General features: G+C 39.8%; 2 protein-coding genes across 3 annotated transcripts in view; one reads left to right on the plus strand and one right to left on the minus strand.

Moving 5' to 3' along the window:
* LOC306758146 (TSC22 domain family protein 2-like) overlaps window positions 1-5285 on the minus strand; it is a 40197-nt gene extending 34912 nt beyond the window's left edge. For both annotated transcript variants that reach the window (XM_079243365.1, XM_079243364.1), the window contains exon 1: window positions 3002-5285. In XM_079243365.1, the coding sequence (XP_079099491.1) occupies window positions 3002-4689 (1688 nt within the window). In that variant the 5' untranslated portion in view covers window positions 4690-5285. The remainder of the gene's footprint in view (window positions 1-3001) is intronic.
* Window positions 5286-13988: 8703 nt separating this feature from the next.
* On the plus strand, window positions 13989-18998 carry LOC306758147 (profilin-2-like). The gene is made up of 3 exons (XM_079243366.1): window positions 13989-14282; window positions 15743-15932; window positions 17444-18998. Exons 1-3 carry the CDS (start codon window positions 14154-14156, stop codon window positions 17539-17541), a joined length of 417 nt encoding a protein of 138 aa, XP_079099492.1. The 5' UTR covers window positions 13989-14153; the 3' UTR covers window positions 17542-18998.
* The last annotated feature ends 3207 nt before the right edge of the window (window positions 18999-22205 follow it).

Genomic DNA, 22205 nt, shown 5'->3' on the forward strand with positions numbered 1-22205 from the left:
AAGACATATCAGAATCACTTCCAGTTTTTTTCTGCCAATCAAAAGGTCTAAATACTTCTTGTAACCTCTGCAGATGATATTCCAGCAACATCTGCCAGCAGGAAAATAACGTAATGATAAGAACTGCTTTAGCAAACATGTAAAATTCATACTAAACTTCGTCATTAGAAGAGTACCTGGTACAGCGGGGCAACATGAAGTACAAGATACCCTTGTACACCCTAAAAGTACCAATCCTGCATGTAGCGTACCAACATGTGAGGAAGAAACTCAGCTGAAAACAGCTGCTCGATTATGACAAAAATTTGAGATCTTGATTATTTAACACAATTATCCAGTATTTTTAAACAACGCTGCGCGTGGTGGTGTTCTAAACTCCGTGTTGTGCATTATAACCGTCTAATGCACAGTTCCGAGTTTAATCTGCCTTTACTGCTTATATAGGAACTATTTTATGTTGGCCTCGATGTACATTTTATGCCAAACAACCGCTGTCAGGCTACAGCATGTTTCTCTCATTCACCTGTTAAAAGACGGCTGATCTGAACCAGCTGGTTAACGCGTTGCTATGGTAACGCCCCGTAACGAAGAGATATTACAGTGTTTAACTCTGTAATAATAATGCAGCCAGTTGTCACTGACAATGGTATAAACTATGTTTAGGTGAACTTCCACAACCTACTGCAGTTATTCTACATCGACCTGCAGCCGGAGCCGACTGAGACTGGCCGCCTGGGAGTGCTTTAGGACGGGAGAGGCTCCCGCTGCTTCTTCCTTACAGTAACTGCAGAACAATATGTACCTTCAAGTCATTCGCCAAAACACCAGAAAAGTCTCTAATAACTCCAGTAAAAGTTGCTAGATTTGTCGCTTCTAACAAAAAAGTCGCCAGATTTAGCGAGAAAGTCGTCAAGTTGGCAACAGTATCTGAATGAAAGCAAAGCGGCTGTGGGAGGAGTTTACAGCACAGCGCTGCAACGCCAGAGACGCTCGATTAGCAGCTGAAGACAGCAGGAGAGGAAACTGCAGAGAGAAAAATAATCACACCCTTTTAGTTTTATGATCGTTGAAAACCCAGATCGTAATTTAGATAAAAGTCCAATTAATTGCCCAGAACAAGCATGTAGCGTACCAACATGTGAGGAAGAAACTCAGCTGAAGACTTACTGGCGTCCAAACCAAACTCTGACTCATCAGACCGAGCTGCTTTCCACCCAGAGTGATGAGCCTTCCAGGTGAGTGTACTCTGACACACTAACACACATATCGACTCAGACTCTTCCGTAGTGACCCCACGTCTCGGCTTTCTGCGGAGACCAACCTCACACACACCAGCCCTTGTTGTGCTGATAGACACTGTGCTTTCCAACAGGAAGCAGAAAAACCTTGGCATTATGAAGATGAGGTTAGAAAGAGCAGGATCCACTGAGGCATGATGGGAACTGTAGTTCTCATACTGTCAGGTCTTCATATGAGCCATACAGAACACCAGTTCTGCTTCACCACTGCTTTCCAGAATCTACTGCAAACCCACTTTTAAAAAACACATTTCATGTTATTATCATGTTTACCATTTATTTGTGTTTATTTTAATGCATTTTTTATATATTCATTCATCGTTATCATCTTTTTGGTATTTTATCTGATCATTTTGCCGTTTATTCAGGGTTTTATTTACATTACCTTTCTGCCTTAACGAGTTAAACGTCCCTAAACTGCACATAAAACTAAAACACAGCTGAAGAGCTTGCCCAGTCACAAGGCAATGAAAGTAGTCCCACTGTGCTGCAGTGTTCACTTCCTCTCTGCTCTGTAAAACTGTAGCTGGAAACCACAGAAATTTAAGACACTGTATTATTTCCACTTCGGTGTGCCATCTATGTCAACGGAGAGCAGGACGTGCTGCGAGCAGACCTGCCAGAAGCGTCACAATAAAAGCGCCGTTATCTCGACGCGCTCCAGCACAAGCTGCTTTTGTTTAAAGGCGCTAAAGCTCCTCTGCAGTAGTAAACGCTCTGCGCTGTTTTGTATGAGAAAGTCATTTGAAGAGCAGGAACTGGCTTATTAAAGAGGTCAGGCTTGCATCCAGAAGAGGTCTGGATGAGAAGAGGTCAGCGATCCATCACTGTAAGGGGATGTCTGGGAATATTAATGTCTATTAAAACCTGCATTTTAACCTGGTTTTTATTCACATTTGGACTCACGTCTTCATTTAGTTTTATCTTAGTAGGTATTTTATTATATTTCATGAGAATGTTAAAATTTTTTCATTCTATTATCTTTTTTTTTTTTTAACTTCTAGTTGTCCAAACTTGCAGCACTTCCTCGGTTTAACCTAACTGCAACATTTCATAAAATTAAACAGTGAGAATACTTTATTGGTTATGGAGGTAAATTACAATGTTGTAAAATCTTTTGCTTTTTATTTTAAAACAGGTAATTCTATGGTGGAACGAGTGGGCGTACGAGAAAGCCAGACGGACACGAGACTTCTGGGATTTTTTTCTTAACCTGTTATTTCTGTAAATAAAGTTTAGCCTGATTGATTGAAGAGTGAGTTAATGTGGAAGTGACAGGCTGGCGTCAGAATAATACAGAAGTTTTATGTATGTTTGAGGAGTTGGGAACGCTGCGGGGTACACCGTTGACTTCTTCAGGTTCTAATAAACAAACATTTCCTTCCTGTGCTCCATCACTCTCCTCCTTGTCTTTCTACGCAACATTTCTCCCTCCATAACCCCTCCCCCCGAAGCCGAGGAAAGAACCCTGCCAACCTGACAAGCTGAGCGAGCGATGCTCTCGCGTGCAGCGCTGCAGTTTGTTTGGACTTGTCACCTTTCGGTGATTACAGCTTAAAAATTCCTGCCACAAAAACTTCCTGTCACACATCAGCGTTTGTGCAGCTGTTTAGTCTTTTAGGGGGTGAATGTGCGACACAACGATGGAGAAGTTTAAGTAAAAAGAAGGTGTAAAACTTTAGGTGAAGATGTAGAAAGGTTACCTGTCTTCCTCCCCGTCGACAGATATGTGGATCCCAAACAGGCTGTTGACAGTCGGAGTGCTCAGCTGCAGGGCCTCAGGGATGAAGGGCTTCGTCGGCTCCTTTCCAGGGACGACCGGAGACTGTGCGTTGACCATTCCCTCTGACTTCCGTCCACCGCCGGCGCCACCGGCCTCCATCTGTCCAAATCCGGCTGCTGGAAGGCCTTGCATCCCCAAAGCCGCTGGAGTCTTGATGTGAGATGTCAGACCAGGAGGCAAACTGGAGGTTGTCACATTTGGCATGACTGCACTGGAGGCACTGAGCACAGCAGTGGGCGCAGTGCTGGGTACACTGGAGCTCGCTGCGATGGCAGGCACGTTTTGTATGCCAGGGGTCCCGGGGTGGCCAGCGGCCGCATACTGACCCACAGGGGATCCACCGACCAGCATGGAGCCTCCGGTACCTCCCAAACCTAAAGTCTGCTGTAGCAAGGCGGCTGGAGCTGCTTGTCCAACAGAAGCAGAAACGTCTCCAACTGGACCCGGCACTGAAGCTGCTCCAGAAGCAGCAGGCATGACCGGAACGGGGCCTTGTGCAACAGGCACCGCAGCGATGGCCTGACCAGCTGCAAGCACTGGCGGCATGGACGTAGACTGCTGCTGGTAGTACTCTGTCTGGCTGGTAAGATGGTGGCCCGCGGGAACCTGCTGCTGGGGAGGGTACGCAACAGGCTGGCCTGATGGAGGCATTATGAGGGACTTCTGTATGTGGACGCCAGGCTGAGGCAGGCCGTTTTGTCCAACAGGTAGCACGTTTTGTGCAGCAGGTGGCTGCGGACCACCCACTGCTGACTGAGCTGGGACAGCCGGGGGCTTGATACTGGAGAAAGTACCGTGTGACCCGGCAGCGGCGCCATAGCTTTGATGTAGGATTTGCTGTGGTAGCGTCTCCACCGAATGCATCCGAGTAGACGAGAGAGATCCCTCTGCCGTGGAGCCCAAACCCAGACTCGAGTGTGTTGCCGGAGAAATGACGGATCCCCCCGTAAGTCCAAGCCCGCTGTCTCTGTCTGCAACCGGGTCCAGCGTTACACTGCCATGCCTTAAGCCATCTGTCCTACCAGCAAGGGAGGCCTCAGAGTCCTTCTCGTAAAACTCTGTACACGTCCATCGGCCTCTTCGGAAGGGTTCTCCAGTACCATGATCGAGTTTAATGACCCTAAAACGGGAAGAGCAACTCACTGTGGAGGTGGCAGGAGGTGGGGCCGGACTGGTCACTGCAGCAGGCTGGGATGTGTTAGCTGACACACCGGAAGGCCCAGCACCAGGAGGAGGCTGCGTGATCGGGGGTAAACCCGTCACAAAGCCAATCCCAGGTGGCTGCTGACCACCCTGACTTGAGCCAGACACGCCCACTTTTCGTAACTCCCCAACTGGATTGCTTAACATTGCGGACTGGCTGGCATGGGGCGCCTCTGCAGGCTCTCCAACGTTGTTGAGGGCTTCTTCGGATGAACTCCTGTCACACGCAGGCTCGAACTCAGCCCGAGACATGTCGTAGATCTCCGACGACACATCCTCAGTCCGTGATTCGTCTGGGTCGTCCAGACTCTCCGTGTCGTCTGCGGCACCTACCGCCGCCACCTGGGCCTGAGTCACACTAGTGATCTGAAAACAGCTCTTTTTCTTGGCAGGCATTTTCGACATATTGACCTCCAGTTTCCAGGTCCCGTATGGCTTCTGCTTGTTTTCCAAAAGAACAGACGAACTGGTTGCAGCTTTCTGGAAAGCTTAGATCATATTAAATCATAGATCATATTAAACAATCAAGATGAATGTGCGCCATCCTCTTCCTCTCTCGGTCTCCTGTTGCGTTTCATGAAGCAACGCCGCAGTTTCTTGTCGTCTTATCCCGCAACGAGGCTGATATAAGCCGCCTGGGTGACGACTGACACGCAACTTCCGAGTCTGTTGCGGGTATCCAAATGGTCGCAGTGTTGCCTTGCAGCAGGAGCTACCTCAGGCTGAGAAGGGCCCTCCACTCTCCGAGCTAGTGAACAATTCAAAGCTGCTGCACACTCCCCCTACGTCGGTACAAGTATGCGAGACATCTTCCTGAAAACGCTCCGGAATATCCTCCCTCTGCACGCGCCTCAGCGCGTTCCTTGGCGAGACTCGCTTCAAGAGTTATCTGCGACCAAGATAGGAAATGTGGGTTTTTTTTTTTCATATATATAAATATATTTAAATTTCAGGCTTTAAAGAAATAATCTTAGCAGCGCCTTCAGCTACCTCCCTCTCTGTCACTCTTGACAAGATGGCTATGTTGTGTGCAGTTGCGCTGCATTGTGGGTAAGTGGTGCGCGCAGGAGCGTTCACGTACCAGCGGTTTGTGAATCCCCCTCTCAGTGATGCCTTCATGAACCGTCGGAAAGATCAGGGACGCTGTCCGTGCAAGGCGATCCAAGGAGAATATGAATGTTTAATGTGGCTGCAAATTTACTTTTTTTTTTTTTTTTTTTTTTTTAAATTTAAAAAAAAGCAACATTTTTTTTTACTACTTTAAAAAATGTAAACTTTTTTTTTTTTACATAAATTAATTTTATTACTTTACAAAATGTAAAAAAAATATTGTCATATTTCGTCATATTAAGAAGAGAAAGAAGGTTCATTGTCATTGTACAAAAATACAATGAATGAAATGAATAAAAATTGAATGAAAAATACTTTATTAATCCCCAAAGGGAAATTCAATAATAACAATATATATGTAACAACAATATATGCATATAACATGAATAACAACAATATATGCTGTTTGGTAGCATATCTGTCCCTGGAGCAGCTACAATTCACAACATTAAAAATGTAGAAAAAAGATAAAACTATATCAGTAATAAATATTAAAGTGCAGTCAAAATGTTACACAGAAAAAATTGTATATATTAAAAATAGTATTAAAAAAACAATTTAAAAGAATTGTGCAAAATATGTCGCCCTCCTTTTTTCACTTTTTATATCATACTTTCCAATATTTTGTCAAAGTAAAACTTTGTAATCTTTATTATTATTAGCTGTCCAACATGTTTTAAGATGTTTTAGTGCTTATTTTGTTTTGTTTTTAATGATACCACATATTTTCATTTAATTTAATTAAGTTTATTTATTTATTGATTGATTATTTTTATTTATTTATTTGTTTTAGAAAAAATTAAATCTGTAATGAAAATCTTGGTAAAAAAAATAACTGCTGTTCATTCTGGGAAACAATTAAACATTTTAATAAAGAATAATTGTTTTATTTTGCATTTAATTCATTCATGAAAGTTTAATATAAAAGTGACTACGTGTTAGAAATACTGACATCTAGTGGTAACAATTGGCACAGTCAATTTTGGCTGATAGTTCGAATTCCTCCAGGAATGAACACAAATCCAGTGGTCTCTGTGCAGCTCTGCACTCTCTTTATCATTGAGCTTTTTAAAGATGCACCATCAAGTTTTTCCAGATTTTCTCGGTCCAACGCCCCCTAATTCAACGAATTCAGCATCCATCTTGCATCCTACATCTTGCATCTTGAGATCACCCCCTTTACTTAAAGACAGTCTCATCTTGACTCTTGTCTTATCGCTTTCATCCGCCTCTTTCTCTCTTTCATTTCATCTGTTTTTCCAATAAAGTCTTATCTCATTTCTTTGATCAATCAGCCATAGTGCATATTCAACATAGCAACTGTGTGCACGCTAGCATTGTGCTTGAAGCAAAACTCAGCTGCAACGTCTTCCGGCATCCAGCAGAAAAAGTTGCATAGTGGAGTGACGGCTCCAGATGTGCACATAGTAGACGTCACTGTACCATCAAACAATTTTACTGCTGTACCGAGATCCAAAAACAGCCAGTGTCCTGGCACTCTTACTACAACAGCAAGTGACAATTCTTCAGAGGAACTTGCCTTTTCCTAAACAGTCTTTTGCTGCTCTTAAAGCCACTTCCAGCCCGCATGCACCACCACTTAGCAGCATGGCACAAAATCCTTTTGGCATTTTGCATTGATTTGTGATGTGCTTTTGAAAAGTGTGATAATATAATAAAGGTTTGTCGTTGCAAAAGTTCTGATTAGCTTTAGTGCAGCTGCTTAGCAGGTTGTTTAATAGATTTTTATTGAATGATCAAATCGTGTTACCTTTAGAAGAGAACAGTATTTGCTGCTCTTCACTAGCAATTGCTGTTGTATGAAGGTTGGGATATACTTGCTATGCACGCTTGCACACATGGCAACGTTTAGCCATGTTTGTGTAAATTCTTACTACAAAAGACACAAGTATGTTGCAGCCATCCATAACATTTGATACTGGAGGTCATCACTAGGGGGCAGTACACAGCACTAGGACTCTGAACTAATGATAAGGTCAATCCACTGGTAACATCTGTGCTATTTTGGTAAACAGATTGCTAATCTGTTGCTAGCTGTTAGGCACAAGTGTTTGTCACTGTGCAGGAATAATTATATTTAAAAAATACTGTTAATTGCCAACAAGGTCTGGGGGGCATTCTTCAAAACTATCTGAAGGCATTGCATCTCTCTCTTCACGTTGTGGTGCTTTAGACTGTGCGCCGTGCATTAAAACTGTTTAATGCACGGCTGCTTGTTGTTTAATACTTAAATGGTGCACAGGTAGCTGGTGAACTGACAGAGGTTCAATCCTGGTTACTTCTAGGAGTCAAAAATTTAGAACATTTTGGTTGACAAATAGATTCTGTGATTTCTTTGTTTGTATTTTTGTGTCTTTGTTAATATTTATTCGTTGTTTAAAAATACAAAATTACGTGGGTTTCCTTTAAAAAGATGATTAACACTTAAATCTTTCACCAAACATTTCCTACTCAGGACTTGGAACAGAATATTTTTTCACAGTGCAGCATTATGTTCTTTTGGTTTGTAATTGTTTTAAGGAAGTGATCACTTCCTTTTCTAACCCGGCTGACACAAAAAGTTGACATTCTTATTAGCTGGTGACAAAAGTCTACACTGTGAGAATTATCTGCTTGTCTCAGCTCCAGCTTTTATCAACTGTTAAATCACAAGTTGTTTGCCACCGTCTTACCTGATATCACCACCCCCACCATTACCTGTTGCCCAGTAGGATCAACCAGGAAGTTATAAAACCCAACCAGTCAAATGAGTCCAGTCTTTGTCCATCCAAACCCAAGACCACAAAGCAACTGCTGTGAGTTAACAAACAGACTATTTTAATTGATTTACATTTCTTTGATATTTTATGGTGTTTGATATTTATTTGTGTTCATATACTCAGTTTATATTTTGATTCTCTGATGACCAAACCGAACCAATGTGGATGGATTATTGAAGTAGGTTATCTTTATTTACTTTCCATTTGTTAATGTACATATATCACTTGATATGTTGTATTTAATTTGTTTGTGAATTCATTTCAGACAAATTCATCCACCATGTCACCATCTTACCACAAATAAAATGGTGGAATAAAGTCATGGAATCCTGTGTCTAAATGTGAACACCACACCACACCAAGATGTTCAATGAACATCCTACTCAGGAGTTGAGTAGGTTTTTTCATAAACTGTTTTTTAGGAATTATTTTGGGAGAGAGTCCTTCTGCTTAATATTTCACTATTATATGATGTAGATCTAAACTATGAACATGAGAACAATAAGCCATGTGATGGGATTATTTTCTTCTTGCATTAAATTAAACTTATTCAAACACAATTTGAAACAAGGTAATTTGATTTAGCAAACAACGCAAACCAGCTGCCTGTCATGGCAGTAGTTACAGGAGCTGAAAAGGAATTTATTATCATGTTCTGTGCAAATGAATAATTCATTTTGCTGAGACTTTTCTCTTGTTGTTCAGCCTTCACTTTTCATTCCAGTTCTTTGTAAAAAAAATAATCAGCAAAGCAGCTGTCAGAATGCGGCTGCTCGTTATTTATATACCCTCCTACAATTTATTTTCACTGATCAAGCTGCTAAACATCATAATCACATTATACCAGAGGGCACTTGAAGGCATCGCATCTCTTTTTTACCCTCTGCAGGCAGTTCTACTGTACATGCCACAGTGTTTCTGATATTATCAGAAGATCTCTGGACAAACGCACAACCTTATTAAAACTGACGACAAGAACCTACAGTTGTTTCTCGGTCTATTTTTTTCTTTTACTTTAAATTCTTTGTGTGCACTGAACCTCTGGGTTTTAATAGAACCAGAGTAACGGATCAGTGGCCTGCCACTGCTGGAGACTTTAATCCCACACAGCCCTTCACACAGGGGTCGACTCTGTTCCAGGTATAACCGAGCGGGCAGTTCAAGTGTTTCACTTTGATTTAGTTTATTGCTTCTGGCTTTTACATCAGCCAGAACATGCAGAGCACACAGCTTTGCTTTTCTGATCACCCCACCGATCGTGCTTCCTGATTGCCAAAACCTCAGATCTTATCAGACACCCAGTGAGTCTGCAGTAATAAATTTAAAAAAAACAAAAAACAGAGTGATTTATTTATCTGCTTGTCATTGTTCTCCAAATAAGCTTTCTAAAAAAATAAAAAATACATCCACATATTTGTTATCTGAAATACATTTTCTTGTACAAGACTGTTTAATTAAGGTATGTGAAAGCTCTTTAAAAATAAAGTTTTGACTGATTCATAAACAACCCCAAATTTTAAAAAGGAACATTATAACTTAGAAAACACAAATTTCCATCTTTATATTAAACTATTAGCATGTTTGAACTTTTATGAGAAAAACTGAGTTTTAAAAAACCCTCCAGTGAAATAAAATTTTGTTGTAGAGGTGGGTTTAGTGCTGAATATGGACCTCAAGTCAAATTTCGTATTTTGGATTTGAATTTTAATTAGTGATGGCATTGAATCAGGACAATATTTTGTTTAATTTAGACATTAGCTCTAAAGGGAAGACTGTTTTATCTGCACTCAGTGTCTGCTCAAGTCATAATGCCCATTTGAAACATAGTAAGAAGTGTCAAATCTGTACTTTTCCATTCAAGTGGAACCTGTGTTCCCCTCATTTGACTCTTGGCTGAGCTGGTAAGTTAAGTTTTATTTTGTCATGTGCTTCCAGAAAAGCACCAGCAGGACCTGCTGATGTACCGTTGTGAACGAGCCAATTTTTTAAATTTTGTAATGATGGAGATGAGCTGGATCTGATTGGAGAGCCGAATAATCAGAGAGAGCAAAACTTTCTTTTGATGGTCATGCTATTCGGCCAATCACAAATCTATAAGATGAAGGCAGATCTAAGACTTCTAAGATGATACTGGTACAAGTCCAGTGTGTGATGACAAAAAGTGATCGGGAGCCGCAGGGAAGAAATGAGTGAATATTTAGTAATACAATGTTTAAAACTTTGATAAAAAAAAAAAAAAAAGCATAACTTATGGTACACAAATTTACAACTTTTACAATCCAAAGAGCCATTTTTGTCATCAGCCTGGCTAAATAAAACTGTGACCTTTTTTTTTTAAATTAAGAACATTTTGGTTTTAATTTGGTTTAGATTTTAAAGAAAACAACAGACAAATAAACAAAACAAAACAAAAAAACAATGTGGAATGTCCAAAGAGTCCCTTGTACAGTCCCTTGTTCATACAACATTACATTCCAATTTCCTTTTGACAATCAGTTTTAATCAGTATGTTGATCCGATTTATTTGAATTTTATTTGTGGTTTTATATTCAGCTCTTTGCATAAAGGTTTGGTTCAAGTATTAAAAAGTAACTGTGTTTTTAAACAAAAAACATAAAGAATAAATTTATTTAAATAAAAACACTGAATAGTCACATACTACCAACATACAAACCATGATAATTGCCAAATAAAGATAAAACAGAGGGTCTGGGTGATGTTTCATAAGGAGTCGTTTGGGAGGAGAAAGAGCCGGTGTAGGAACCAGATCTGCTCAGGTGGTCAGATCTGCTCGAGGCCCGACCGAGGATGTCACAGTATATAATTGGCTGGACGTTGGGTACACAATTGTGGTTGGGCCAGAAAACTTATGAATTGTAGTTCTTTTTCATTACAGAAGTAGTTTTTTTTTTTTAGCTAAGTGGGATTTTAATTCTTTTTCATAGGATACACGGAGAATGTTTAGTAACAAATCCATCATTATATCGAATGGGACTTACCACAGCCTGACCATCGATTCTAAAACTCCCTAGAAAGACTGCCATTTGGAAGGCATCGGAAAATTACATAATTAAAAATAACAATGTGACTGTTAAAGTTAATGTTTGCGACTCCTTTTTAGTTCATATTTGCAATATTTATTCACAGTTTAACTAGTTAAAAATTCCAAATTAATGTGTTTTTTTCCAGCTGCATTCGATGTGCAGGAGTATAACTACCAGGGCAAGCTCCGCCTGGTGGTGCTTTAAGCACGTTTGCAATGCATTGAGATGCTGCCATGATGATAAAATCCATTCCTCTTCAGGCTGCAAGTAGCTTTATATGTCCAGGAAAAACATGTTTAGTTTACCAAAGGAAATATAAAATAAAAGCAAAAATATCTATTGACTACAGTGGCCCTGAAGTGCAAACCACAACAACAAAACAAAAAACACAAACTACAAAACAAAAAAACACAACAACAAATTAAGAAATAGCAACAAATTGAGAATGACAAGAAATTAAAAAATACACAATGATGAATTAAAAAACAACAAATTTAATTAACACTACAAAAAATTCTAAAAAACAGAACAAAAAAAAAAAAAAAAGATAAAACACAATGACAAATAAAAAACAACAACAAATTTAGAAAAAGCACAACTACATTAACATACCAGAAGAGGTAGGTACCAGCGGGCAACAGGAGAAATCGCTGATTGGACGATGGTGCCAGACGGCTTTTGAACCAGAAGTTGTACTTTTGAACCTCGTTCAGTTTGGAGTAGAGGAAAGGCTGAAGTAATACTAAATTTGTTGTGTTAAATACTACAGAAGTGTTGGAAGTAGTTTTAGTGTGCTGATTGAGACACATTTTGTGTAAAGTCTGTAATAATCAATATATTCTTGGATATCAGCAGCTATGTTTGGGCTACGGGTTACGTTCCTGTTTTGAAAACTGTGCTACATACACAACAACTTCCGGTTCCGGTTGGCACCATTGTCAAATCAGCGATTTCTCCTGTTGCCTGCTGGTACCTACCTCTTCCGGTATGTTAAAGTAGTTGTGCTTTTTCTAAGTTTTCTAAGTCGTTTTTTATTTGTCATTGTGTTTTATAATTTTCTTCATGTTTTTTTTATTTGTTGTGCTTTTTAGAATGTTTTGGTAGTGCTAATTTAATTGATTGTGTTTTTTAATTTGTCATTGTGTTTTTTTTATTTTTTTATTTTGTTGTCATTTTTAATTTGTTGCTGTTTTTTAATTTTGTGTTGCGTTTTTTGTTTTGTAATTGTGGTTTGCATTTCAGGGCCACCGTATAGACAAATTAGAGACCACAGGCATCCAATTGCACTCTTATGGACCGCAATACAGTGTGACGTCATTGGGAGGACCAGCCCGAGCAGATCTGGTCCCTAAACTGGCTCTTCTGTTTTTTTGTTTTTTTTTTAATTAAAAGCTTAGTTACAGTGACAAATTGCATAGATACATTACATAGACAATATACTTAATAATTTACTAAAATAGAGAAATATATAGATAGCGTAATAGAAATGAAAGTAACATTCACACAGAAAAAGGTGAATAAAAATTGGGGCAACAGTTGTAGAATAAGCAAATATCAAGAGAAAAGGATATAATAATATCCAGCATTCGAAAAGCCTTCTTATTAGAGAGTCCTTTCAGAGTACTGAGGAATAAAGAGAAATTATTTTTAAAATATTGAATATTGGGAATGACACGGAAAATTACAAGATTCAGCAAAAATACTTTTTTTTTTTACTTTCCAAATCATTCATTCATTCATTTATTTTCCTAACCGCTTAATCCAATATAGGGTTGCGGGGAAGCTGGAATCTGTGCCAGCAGTCTTTGGACGAAAGGCACTTTCTAAATCAGTTCTTTCAAAGATAAAATATTGTCTTTACTATTTAAAGAAATCCTTGAATGACACCAAAGAAAATAAGTTTGATGTTCAGCCAAAAAATCTGATATGAACACATTCCACAAAGAGATGTAAAATTCTTTCTGAACAGATGTTACAAAATGTATACAATTCAGACATATCTTTCCTATATCTCATAAGGATTTGTTTAGTATGTACATTTCCTTATTCATCATTGATAGTTCTAATATAATACCTACACCGGCTCTTCCAAGGAAATTGAGACAAAAGAGACAAATCTTTCGGACACGCTGGATTTCCCATCAGTACCAGGAGCTCATTGTACTCATTGTATTTCTTTAATTTAATTTGTGCAAAAGTACTTTCACATGCATTTCTTTGTTCATCATTGATAGTGCTAATATAATACCTACACCGGCTCTTCCAAGGGAATCGAGCCAAAAGAGACAAATCTTTCGGACGCGCCAGATTTCAGGTAAGTACCAGGAGCTCATTGCGCTCATTTTATTCCTTTAATTTAATTTGTGCAAAAGTACTATCATGTGCATTTCTTCATTCATCATTGATAGTTCTAATATAATACCTACACCGGCTCTTCCAAGGAAATTGAGACAAAAGAGACAAATCTTTCGGACACGCTGGATTTCCCATCAGTACCAGGAGCTTATTGTACTCATTGTATTTCTTTAATTTAATTTGTGCAAAAATACTGTCGTGTGCATTTCTTTGTTCATCATTGATAGGTTTAATATAATACCTACACCGGCTCTTCCAAGGGAATCGAGCCAAAACAGACAAATCTTTCGGACACGCCGGATTTCCCATCAGTACCAGGAGCTCATTGTGCGGAGTGATCTGATAAGGACGGACTACACCCAGCCCGCTGCCACCGCCGCCTCACTACCCCAGCCTTCGCGCTGTCTAACGGAGAAGTGTGGGAGAAATTGGAGTTCTTTTTTCCCCCTCCTTTTCTTTCCTGGTAATACATTAATTCATTGGCAACTTCCCTACCAGAGCTACAGTTTCCCCCGTCCCCGCTTCTTTTCTTTTTTTCCCCCATTTTTTTTTTGGTAAATATAGTGCAATTTTCTGGAGTATGTCTTGGAAAAGCTACGTGGAAAACCTGATGGCCGATTCCACCTGTCAGGATAGCGCCATTGTTGGGTATACGGACGCCAAATATGTTTGGGAGGCGCATACCGGTGGGATTTTCAAAAATATTACGGTAAGAAGTAAAAAAAAAAAAAAAAAAAAAATCATACAATAAAGCTGAAAATTTAGTTCTCTTTGTTAGTGTCACGTGTCTTGTTTGATGATGCGGTGCGGAGCTAGCCTAGCGAGCTAACTAGCTTATAGCTGGGTGACCTGTGTCTGCAATTCCCTGCTAAGGAAACCTTCCGGGATTAGACCTCATGTGGATCAGATAATGCCTTAGACATTGTCGGCCCTTAATTGATTTGCAGAAGACATTGATTTACAAAGGAAACAAGTTTTCAGGATGAGCAGAGCACTAGCCATGCTAATTAAAAAGCAGCGACTGGACTGTGTCTGGAAAAACGTGCATGGTTTTGTGTGCAGGCGATTGCATTTAGCTTTACCTGGGTTTTAACATTACAAACATGGGCATTTTTTGGCGTTACATTCAGCGTTAGTTGTGTGTATATATACATATAATATATGCATGCACTTTTTAATATGTTGAATGGGATGTTTGTTTTTAAACGTTTAAGGCTGGAAATATTTTGCATGTGGTGCATAATGTCAAACTATGCAGGGAAATTTGGATAATGTTCTTTGCCAAATGCAAAAGGTTGCACCTCTAATGTTTGGACAGTGATTTCAGCCAACAGTTTTTTTTGTCATTTAAATGTATTTACTGTTGTGCATTGCATAAAATGTCGGAGAAAAGTTGCATGTTTTGTGTCAAACCTTGACTTTGCAGAGCTTGCAGGTTGCAGCAGACTGGATTACTGTAATGGTCTTTTAATGGGACTTCCTGAAAAGAGCATTAAACATCTGTAATCTGAACATACCACACCTGTTTTAAAATCTTTTACACTGGTTTCCAGTCAGTCACAGGTTAAAATTTCAAAACCCTGCTGGTTGTTTACAAATCCCAGAATGGTTTAGGACCAGAATATATCTGTGATATGTTCAGAGAATATAAACCAAGCAGAGCTCTTCGATCCAAACCCTCGGGTCAACTAGTCCAGACCAGAGTCCAGACCAAACATGGAGAAACAGCATTTAGCTATTACGCTGTAAACAAGTGGAATAATCTGCCAGTGGAGATTAAACTTTCACCAAATGTAGAAACTTTTAAATCAAGGTTAAAAACATTTCTTTTCTCATGCACCTTTGCATGACATCTGCACAGTAACTTTTAATCAATTCTGCTTTTAATTATTTTAATATAATTTTTTATTTTATTGTGATTTAACTTTTTTCTGTAATGCTTTTAATGTTTCTTGTAAAGCACTTTGAATTGTCTTCTACATGAAAGGTGCTATACAAGTAAACTTGCCTTGCCGTCATAAATACAGAAAAGCTTCACAACTTCAGTGGCAGCTTGCATTGAACACTGCATTTATTTTACGAGCTGCACAAGATGAAGTTTTTCCAGAATGATGCTTGCAAAGCTTCTAACATGGCCTGAATGCTGTTGCTTTGTCTTTTCTTATTCAGGCTCAGGAAATAGATGTCCTCATCGGTAAAGACAGAGAGACCATTTTCACCAACGGTCTCACTCTGGGCTCAAAGAAGTGTTCTGTCCTCAGAGACAGCCTCCAAGATGATGACAAGACAATGGACATCAGGACGAAGAGCCAAGGAGGCGAGCCTACATACAATATTTCTGTGGGAAAAGCTGAAAAAGGTAACTGTGCTGCTGGTTTCGCCTCTTCTAAATGCAACATGGTCAGAACCAAACGGCAACCTTCAGCAGTAAAAAAGCCTATGAGGAAGTGCATAAACTGCAGTTCCCCCTTCATCCACTAGGGGCTCCAAAACAGAGCAAATCCCCAAAGACTCCTATTTTAAAAAGACCAACTTCACAGCAGAAATAAACATGTTTACAGCCTGGTTCAAAAATCCATTTTCGGTTAATAGGTCAAGTTTACCTTCATGACAACTGTGGGGGGGAGTGAATTTTTTCCTAACTTGCCCGTTTTAAAGTAATGTAATCTCAAATTTCAGCATATTTAGGGGCTTGTCCTTTTGATTGACAGGTACCCGAGCTCCCGCTTCAACTAAGAAGAACGTAGAACAGGGGTGCCAACTCCGGTCCTGGAGATCTACCCTCCTGCTGTTTTTAGGTGCAACCCTTCTCTAACACACCTGAATCAAATAAGTGGCTCGTTGGCAGGCCTCTGCAGAGCTGAATGACATGCAGAAGAGGAGTTCAGCTATTTGACTCAGCTGTGCTGGACAGGGATTGTCTAAAGGTTGCAGGATGGTAGATCTCGAGGACTGGACTTCGGCACCCCTAACGTAGAACAACCGCAGCTTTTAGCCGGTTAACAACATGACTTAGCTTTAACCCGCTTACCCCCTTTAGCTGGTTAGCGCCTGAATCGAAAAATCGAAAATCTGGATTTTTTTGTTTCACAATTCTAAAATTGATTTTTTTTTTTTTTGTTTTTAAAAAATCCTCTTTTTTTTTTTCTTTTTTAAAAAATTTAATCCACTAAAAATTTTTTGTCATTTTAATTGGTTTCATTGATCTCTTTAACTGGTCTTCTTGGGCATTATAGCAGCAGAATGATGCTCTGACTACTGTGTCGTTTTCTCCTAACTGCAATCAAGAAAAGTTTCTAGCAATAATAAGTTTTATAAAAATTTTTTGGGATTTAATCGACAAAAATCATCAATATTGAAGAATTTTGAGAATTGCATTTTAAATTGAATCAGCACCCAAAAAATCGGAATCAAATCAAATCAGGACAAAAGCATATCGTCACAGCCCCCCTCTCAGCTGCACTCCCCACCGAGCTTCAATTCAACTCTTCAGAAACCGTCATGGAGGCTCCATTCAACTTTGTCTTTGGTCTAAACGTGGCCATATACATGTGTTTTTAAATGTTTAATTTGTTGTGTAAATGTGTGTGTGTGACTTCAGGAAAGGTTGGTTTTCATATTAAAATGGATTAGAAATGGTTTCCAGTTTGAAAAAATCTGCAAGAGGAAAAAAAAAATCTTAATTTGCTAAAATTTGCCTCCAAATTCTTGTAAAGAAACACTGCAGTGAAAATATCTGCATCAGCTTTGCTTTGAGGTTCCAAACCGTGTTTTTTCTCAGGTGTGTGTGGATGTCCCTGCATGAGATACCGTTCACTTTCTCTGCTTCAAACTTTTCTCCTCCTTTCCTTCTTCTGTCTCTTGTTTCAGTTTTGGTTCTTGTCATGGGCAAGGAAGGGGTCCACGGAGGCGGACTGAACAAGAAGGCGTACACCATGGCGAAATACCTGAGAGATGCTGGGTTTTAATCTTTTCATGTTCGCTTTGATGAAAATGGAGGAAAAATGAGAGAAAAATAATTGCTGTTAAGATTTCTCCTCCACGCAGTCAAACGTCTGGGAAACTCAAAAATGCAGCTAAGAGGGGCGAGTCACCTCAGTTCACCTCTCTCCGTTCGGTCATTTCTCTCGTTTTTTCTCCTCTGTGTGCTCCGGTATCGGTTGTAGTTTCGGGGAAGGGAGACGCCCCACGGTGGAGTCTTTAACAAGAGTTCATGAAACAGTTGAGACCACAAAGCAGACTGGATGTGGAGCGACCTCATCACATATTCATCACCGTAGCGGCTCATTCCACTCGTCGTAGCGTGACTTCCAGCATTAGATGCTTAACGGCCGCTCATTTGCTTTACTCCCCTCGCCACTTTTCTAAATCAACTCTTTCCACTTGAACATGGTGTAAAAACAAATTTGGCCTCTCCTCCTGTACCTGGCGAGAGGGAGCGCACGGCGTAGTGGTGCCTTTGCGCAGATGGCTTCATCCGTTTTTGTTTGTTTCTCTTTAAATCTGCATGCGAGCGTCAGGCGGTGCATGCGAACCGGTCCCGGCCAGATTTATTCCTCATCACCCCATCAACTCCTCAAAACTTCCAGTCACAGCTTCTTTCTTCTCGCTGTCGTTCCTTAATGTGGTCTTAAAAGTTAAATCCGTGGTGTTGGGCTGTTGTGAGTGTAACGTAAGGTCGTACGTCTTCGGAGTGTCCCGCCGCAGAGACGTAACGTCATCCGTTGTGTGTAAATTTAGCTGTAAGTCACCACACATGAGCGAGGTTACCCTCCCATTTGGACCAATTATTTTCTCTTTTTCCAGGTTTTTTTTGTTCATTCTGATGGATGATTGTAGCATCACCTGCTGGCTGCAGGATCCTGAGACGACTTCACATGATTGTAGAAAGTGTAACTGCTTGTTTAGACCTTTCCTCATGAATCTGTTGCTAACTTTATGTCTGTGAACCAAATGAAATGTGGCGTCACTGCAGTACGACTGTGGACCCAGGCGGCTGGGCTTCAACACCTTCACTTTATTTGCCTTGTGCTTTAGTCATCCAGCTCATTGTCATCGTATGGTACGTTGAAGAGTGGAGGCAGGGAGTAAAACGGTGTGTAAACTTTACTTATTGGTTGGAATAAGAACGTTTGTAAGTTGTCTTGTAAATTTGATTGAAAAATAACTGTTTTGTGCCATAAAATCGATATGTGATCTGCTGGTATGAGTTGGATTTTTCTCTGCTTCTTCTGCAAGGCGTAACTTCTAATGGCACTTTCCTGAAGGGTATCTGGCGTCGGTGAACTTGTGGAGTATGTGTAGAAATAAAGAAAAACTTTTTTTTTTTTTTTTTCTGCGTTGGAAAGTTCTGTCAGTAAATCTGTGTCCAATGCCATGAAATGACGACGCATCTCGCTTCCAGACAGATTGAATAAAAGGCTAATCCAACCAGAGAAGAAGTCTGTCCCATCTGTTGCTTGGAGTTTCATTCATACTGCTTCGTCCAGTTAAGGGTGGCGGGGAAGCTGGAGTCTATCCCAGCAATCGTTGGGCAAGAGGCAGGTCACCAGTCCATCACAGGAGTTTTTGTTGTTTTTTTTAAATTTTTTTACTAATTATTTACTAAATAAAGCTGTTTGTGCTTTTTGCTTATGAGAAACTGAGGGTTTTGAAATGACCCTGACTTTTTAGATTTAAAACGCATTAAACTAAAAAAAAAAAAGTGATGCTGAAGATACAGATGGGAGGAATTATTTTTAAGAGTTGAATAAAATGGTTTCAATATTTTGTGAAAAACAAAAGTTTAAAAAGAGTTCATGATTAAAGGTTTGTGCTTATAACTGGAAATTGTAATTGAGCCCAGTTTTTGTACTAAAAGTTCTGTGTGATGGGAAATTTCCAATGCTAAAATTGGGCAAATACTGCGGCATGTATAATACACACTGGCATCTATACTTTAACTCAGGTCCATGTATTTGTTTATTTAATATTCAGTTTAAAATGGAAACAAAAGTAAATTGTTTGCTTTTAATTATTCTTTTACAAAATTTAAAACAAAAGCACCAAAATCTACATTTTTTATTTCAAGGTATTATTTTAGGTCAACTAAAGATTTAATTAGAGTTAGATTGATGTTAGAAATCCTGCAGCTTGTCTGAAATGACCCCAAACTGGTCCACAGCAGGACACTGAAAGAACTTCCCTCACTTCAGGCTCTTTGTTATGGACATAAACGATTAATGTGAATAAAAATGCTTTTCCTTGTTGGTTTTACCAAGTCAGACACGAAGCATGATTGTGATAAAGATGCACATAATTGTCAAAGTCTAAAAAAAGTTTCCTATTGCTGAATGGCAGCGATACAGAAAAGGAGAAATCTCCTCTGGAAGAGTTTGTTTTGTAAGAAGTGTCTGAATATGATGTGCATGGGATAAATGGTGTCATTTAAAATGCTTCAGGATGAAACGATTTAATTAAAGAGACGGGAGCAAATTATAGATGTTAAACAAATATGTATAAATAAATTTAGCACATAAATATCTGTTTGGATCATTTCTGTGTAGACCTGCAGAGTTTTTATCAAACTGGAGGAGTGAGGTTTTCATTCACTGCTCCATAGCGCCACCTGCTGGCCAGTTAGCATAAACGAGGCTCAATCCAGGAGGACTGAGGATTTGCTGACATAATAAAGTAAGAAATGACAATATCTGCAGGATCTACAGTAAAATAATGAACAAATAGAAACATGAAGACCACAACTGTAACATCTTCTGTCTTGTACGTTACACAGGCAGAATAAACCTTCCTGATGGTGGTAAATGCGCTCTGTGTTCTCTATGTAATACATGCGTCAACATTACTGGGAGCAAACATTTCAAAACATTCCAGGATGGGACATCTTATTCCCTACAGCTTACATTTCCTCATCTTCCTTCTACAAATCAGGATCATCAAGCTGAAAGATCTACGATAAGTTCAACCAGGTCCAGAAAGAGGTCAGCTGGTGGTTCTGGGTGCAGAAAGTGGAGCTTTGTGGTGGGAGGGTGAGGATGAGACTGTCTGGGGGTGGACTGGATCCTTGTGTCTGACCACAGCGCTGCTGACACTCCCTCCCTCCTACATATCCATACTGTAGCAGCCACCAGTTTAAGTCAAACTGGGTCATGTGGTTATGGCCTAGTCAGCGCTGAGTAACTTAGTTACTAAAGTACTTTTATAGTTGATTCAGCTCCAGTCAGTATATCATATCAATAATCAGATATCTTGATTAACTGATCTGATGTGTAGTCTGTAAATATAACTTCACTGAAAACTGCAGGTCTGGAGAGACTTTTAGCTCCACTCCTGCACATGGGCTTACTGTAAATATTCTGATATAATCCTGCAATATCTCTCTCTCTTTCTACATCTATATAGTTAGTACACACACACACACACAGACACACACATTTTCTCTCACTCCTCTGACTACCTCACCTTCATGTAGAGGCAGGATTAAATACCTGCAGGGCTCCAGCTGCATTTCCAGCTTCTTTAGTTCATCCAGATCAGTTGCTTGTTAAATGATCAGGATGTCTCTGAAGGAAGCTGTTCATCCTCGCTCTTAGAGGATGAAGAGGCCTCTCTGATTCAGCTGTGCGCTCGTACAGCAGGTGTGGAAACTCCGTTCACAGTGACAGCGGATAAACATGTTCTTTGTCTTGTCCGGAGAAGCATCTGTCAGAGCTTTGAAGCTAAACTGTCTCTGTAAACACACATTCAGAACCACTGGGAGACTTTAAAATCTATCAAAGCAAATGTTAATGAATATTTAGTGACTGCTGACCTTCACCCGAGTAAACACCAGATTCATTCCAATTCAATTTAATGTCTTTATTATCAAGGACGGATTATCCAACGGGTATTTTGGGCACGGGCCCAGGGGCCCACGTAGGGCATACAACTGCAGTCCTGACATGAAACAAAATGTACATAAAAGCCTCATAGTTACACCACAGTGTCTTGTATATTGCTATTGGTACCACTGGCTGAGAGATGTTAGAAATGTCATTTCAGTGTATTATTCACAATTTTCACAATGTTGTGCTGGATGAAGGGGCCCCTGGAACACTGGGCCCAGGGACCTGTGCACTTTTAATCCGGTCATGTTCATTGTCGTTGCACGACCACAACGAAATTGAAATGTGCAGACCGTCCCAAGGTGCTGGTTGTACAACAGAATATTATTTTATAATATTATAAAATATAAGTATAGTTATAAAGTACAGAGGTAAATAAATATAAACATATACAAACATAAAAAGTAGTACTAATAATGCAAAAGTAAAAGAACACACGAGACATTACATCCATCCGCCACACAGATAAAGGAATTGCACGGTAAGGAATTCCGGGTGCAACGTTTAGTGCCTTGATGGCTTGAGCATAAAAACAGTTTCTGTCTGTTTGTTTTTGTTTTTAGTCTCCTGTAATGTTTTCCAGAAGGTAGCAGCTCAAAAGGTTTATGTCCAGGGTGAGTTGGATCCCTGAGGATAATTCTAGCCCTCCTGAGGCAGTGCTGGCTTTGCAGATCCTCCAGGGACGGTAGGGAACACCCCTTCCTGTCTGCAGCTGTGCAGCTGGAGAACCACACACTGATGCAGAAGGTGAG

The sequence above is a fragment of the Telmatherina bonti genome (assembly GCF_933228915.1).
Source record: "Telmatherina bonti genome assembly, chromosome: 7".
NCBI lineage: Eukaryota > Metazoa > Chordata > Actinopteri > Atheriniformes > Telmatherinidae > Telmatherina > Telmatherina bonti.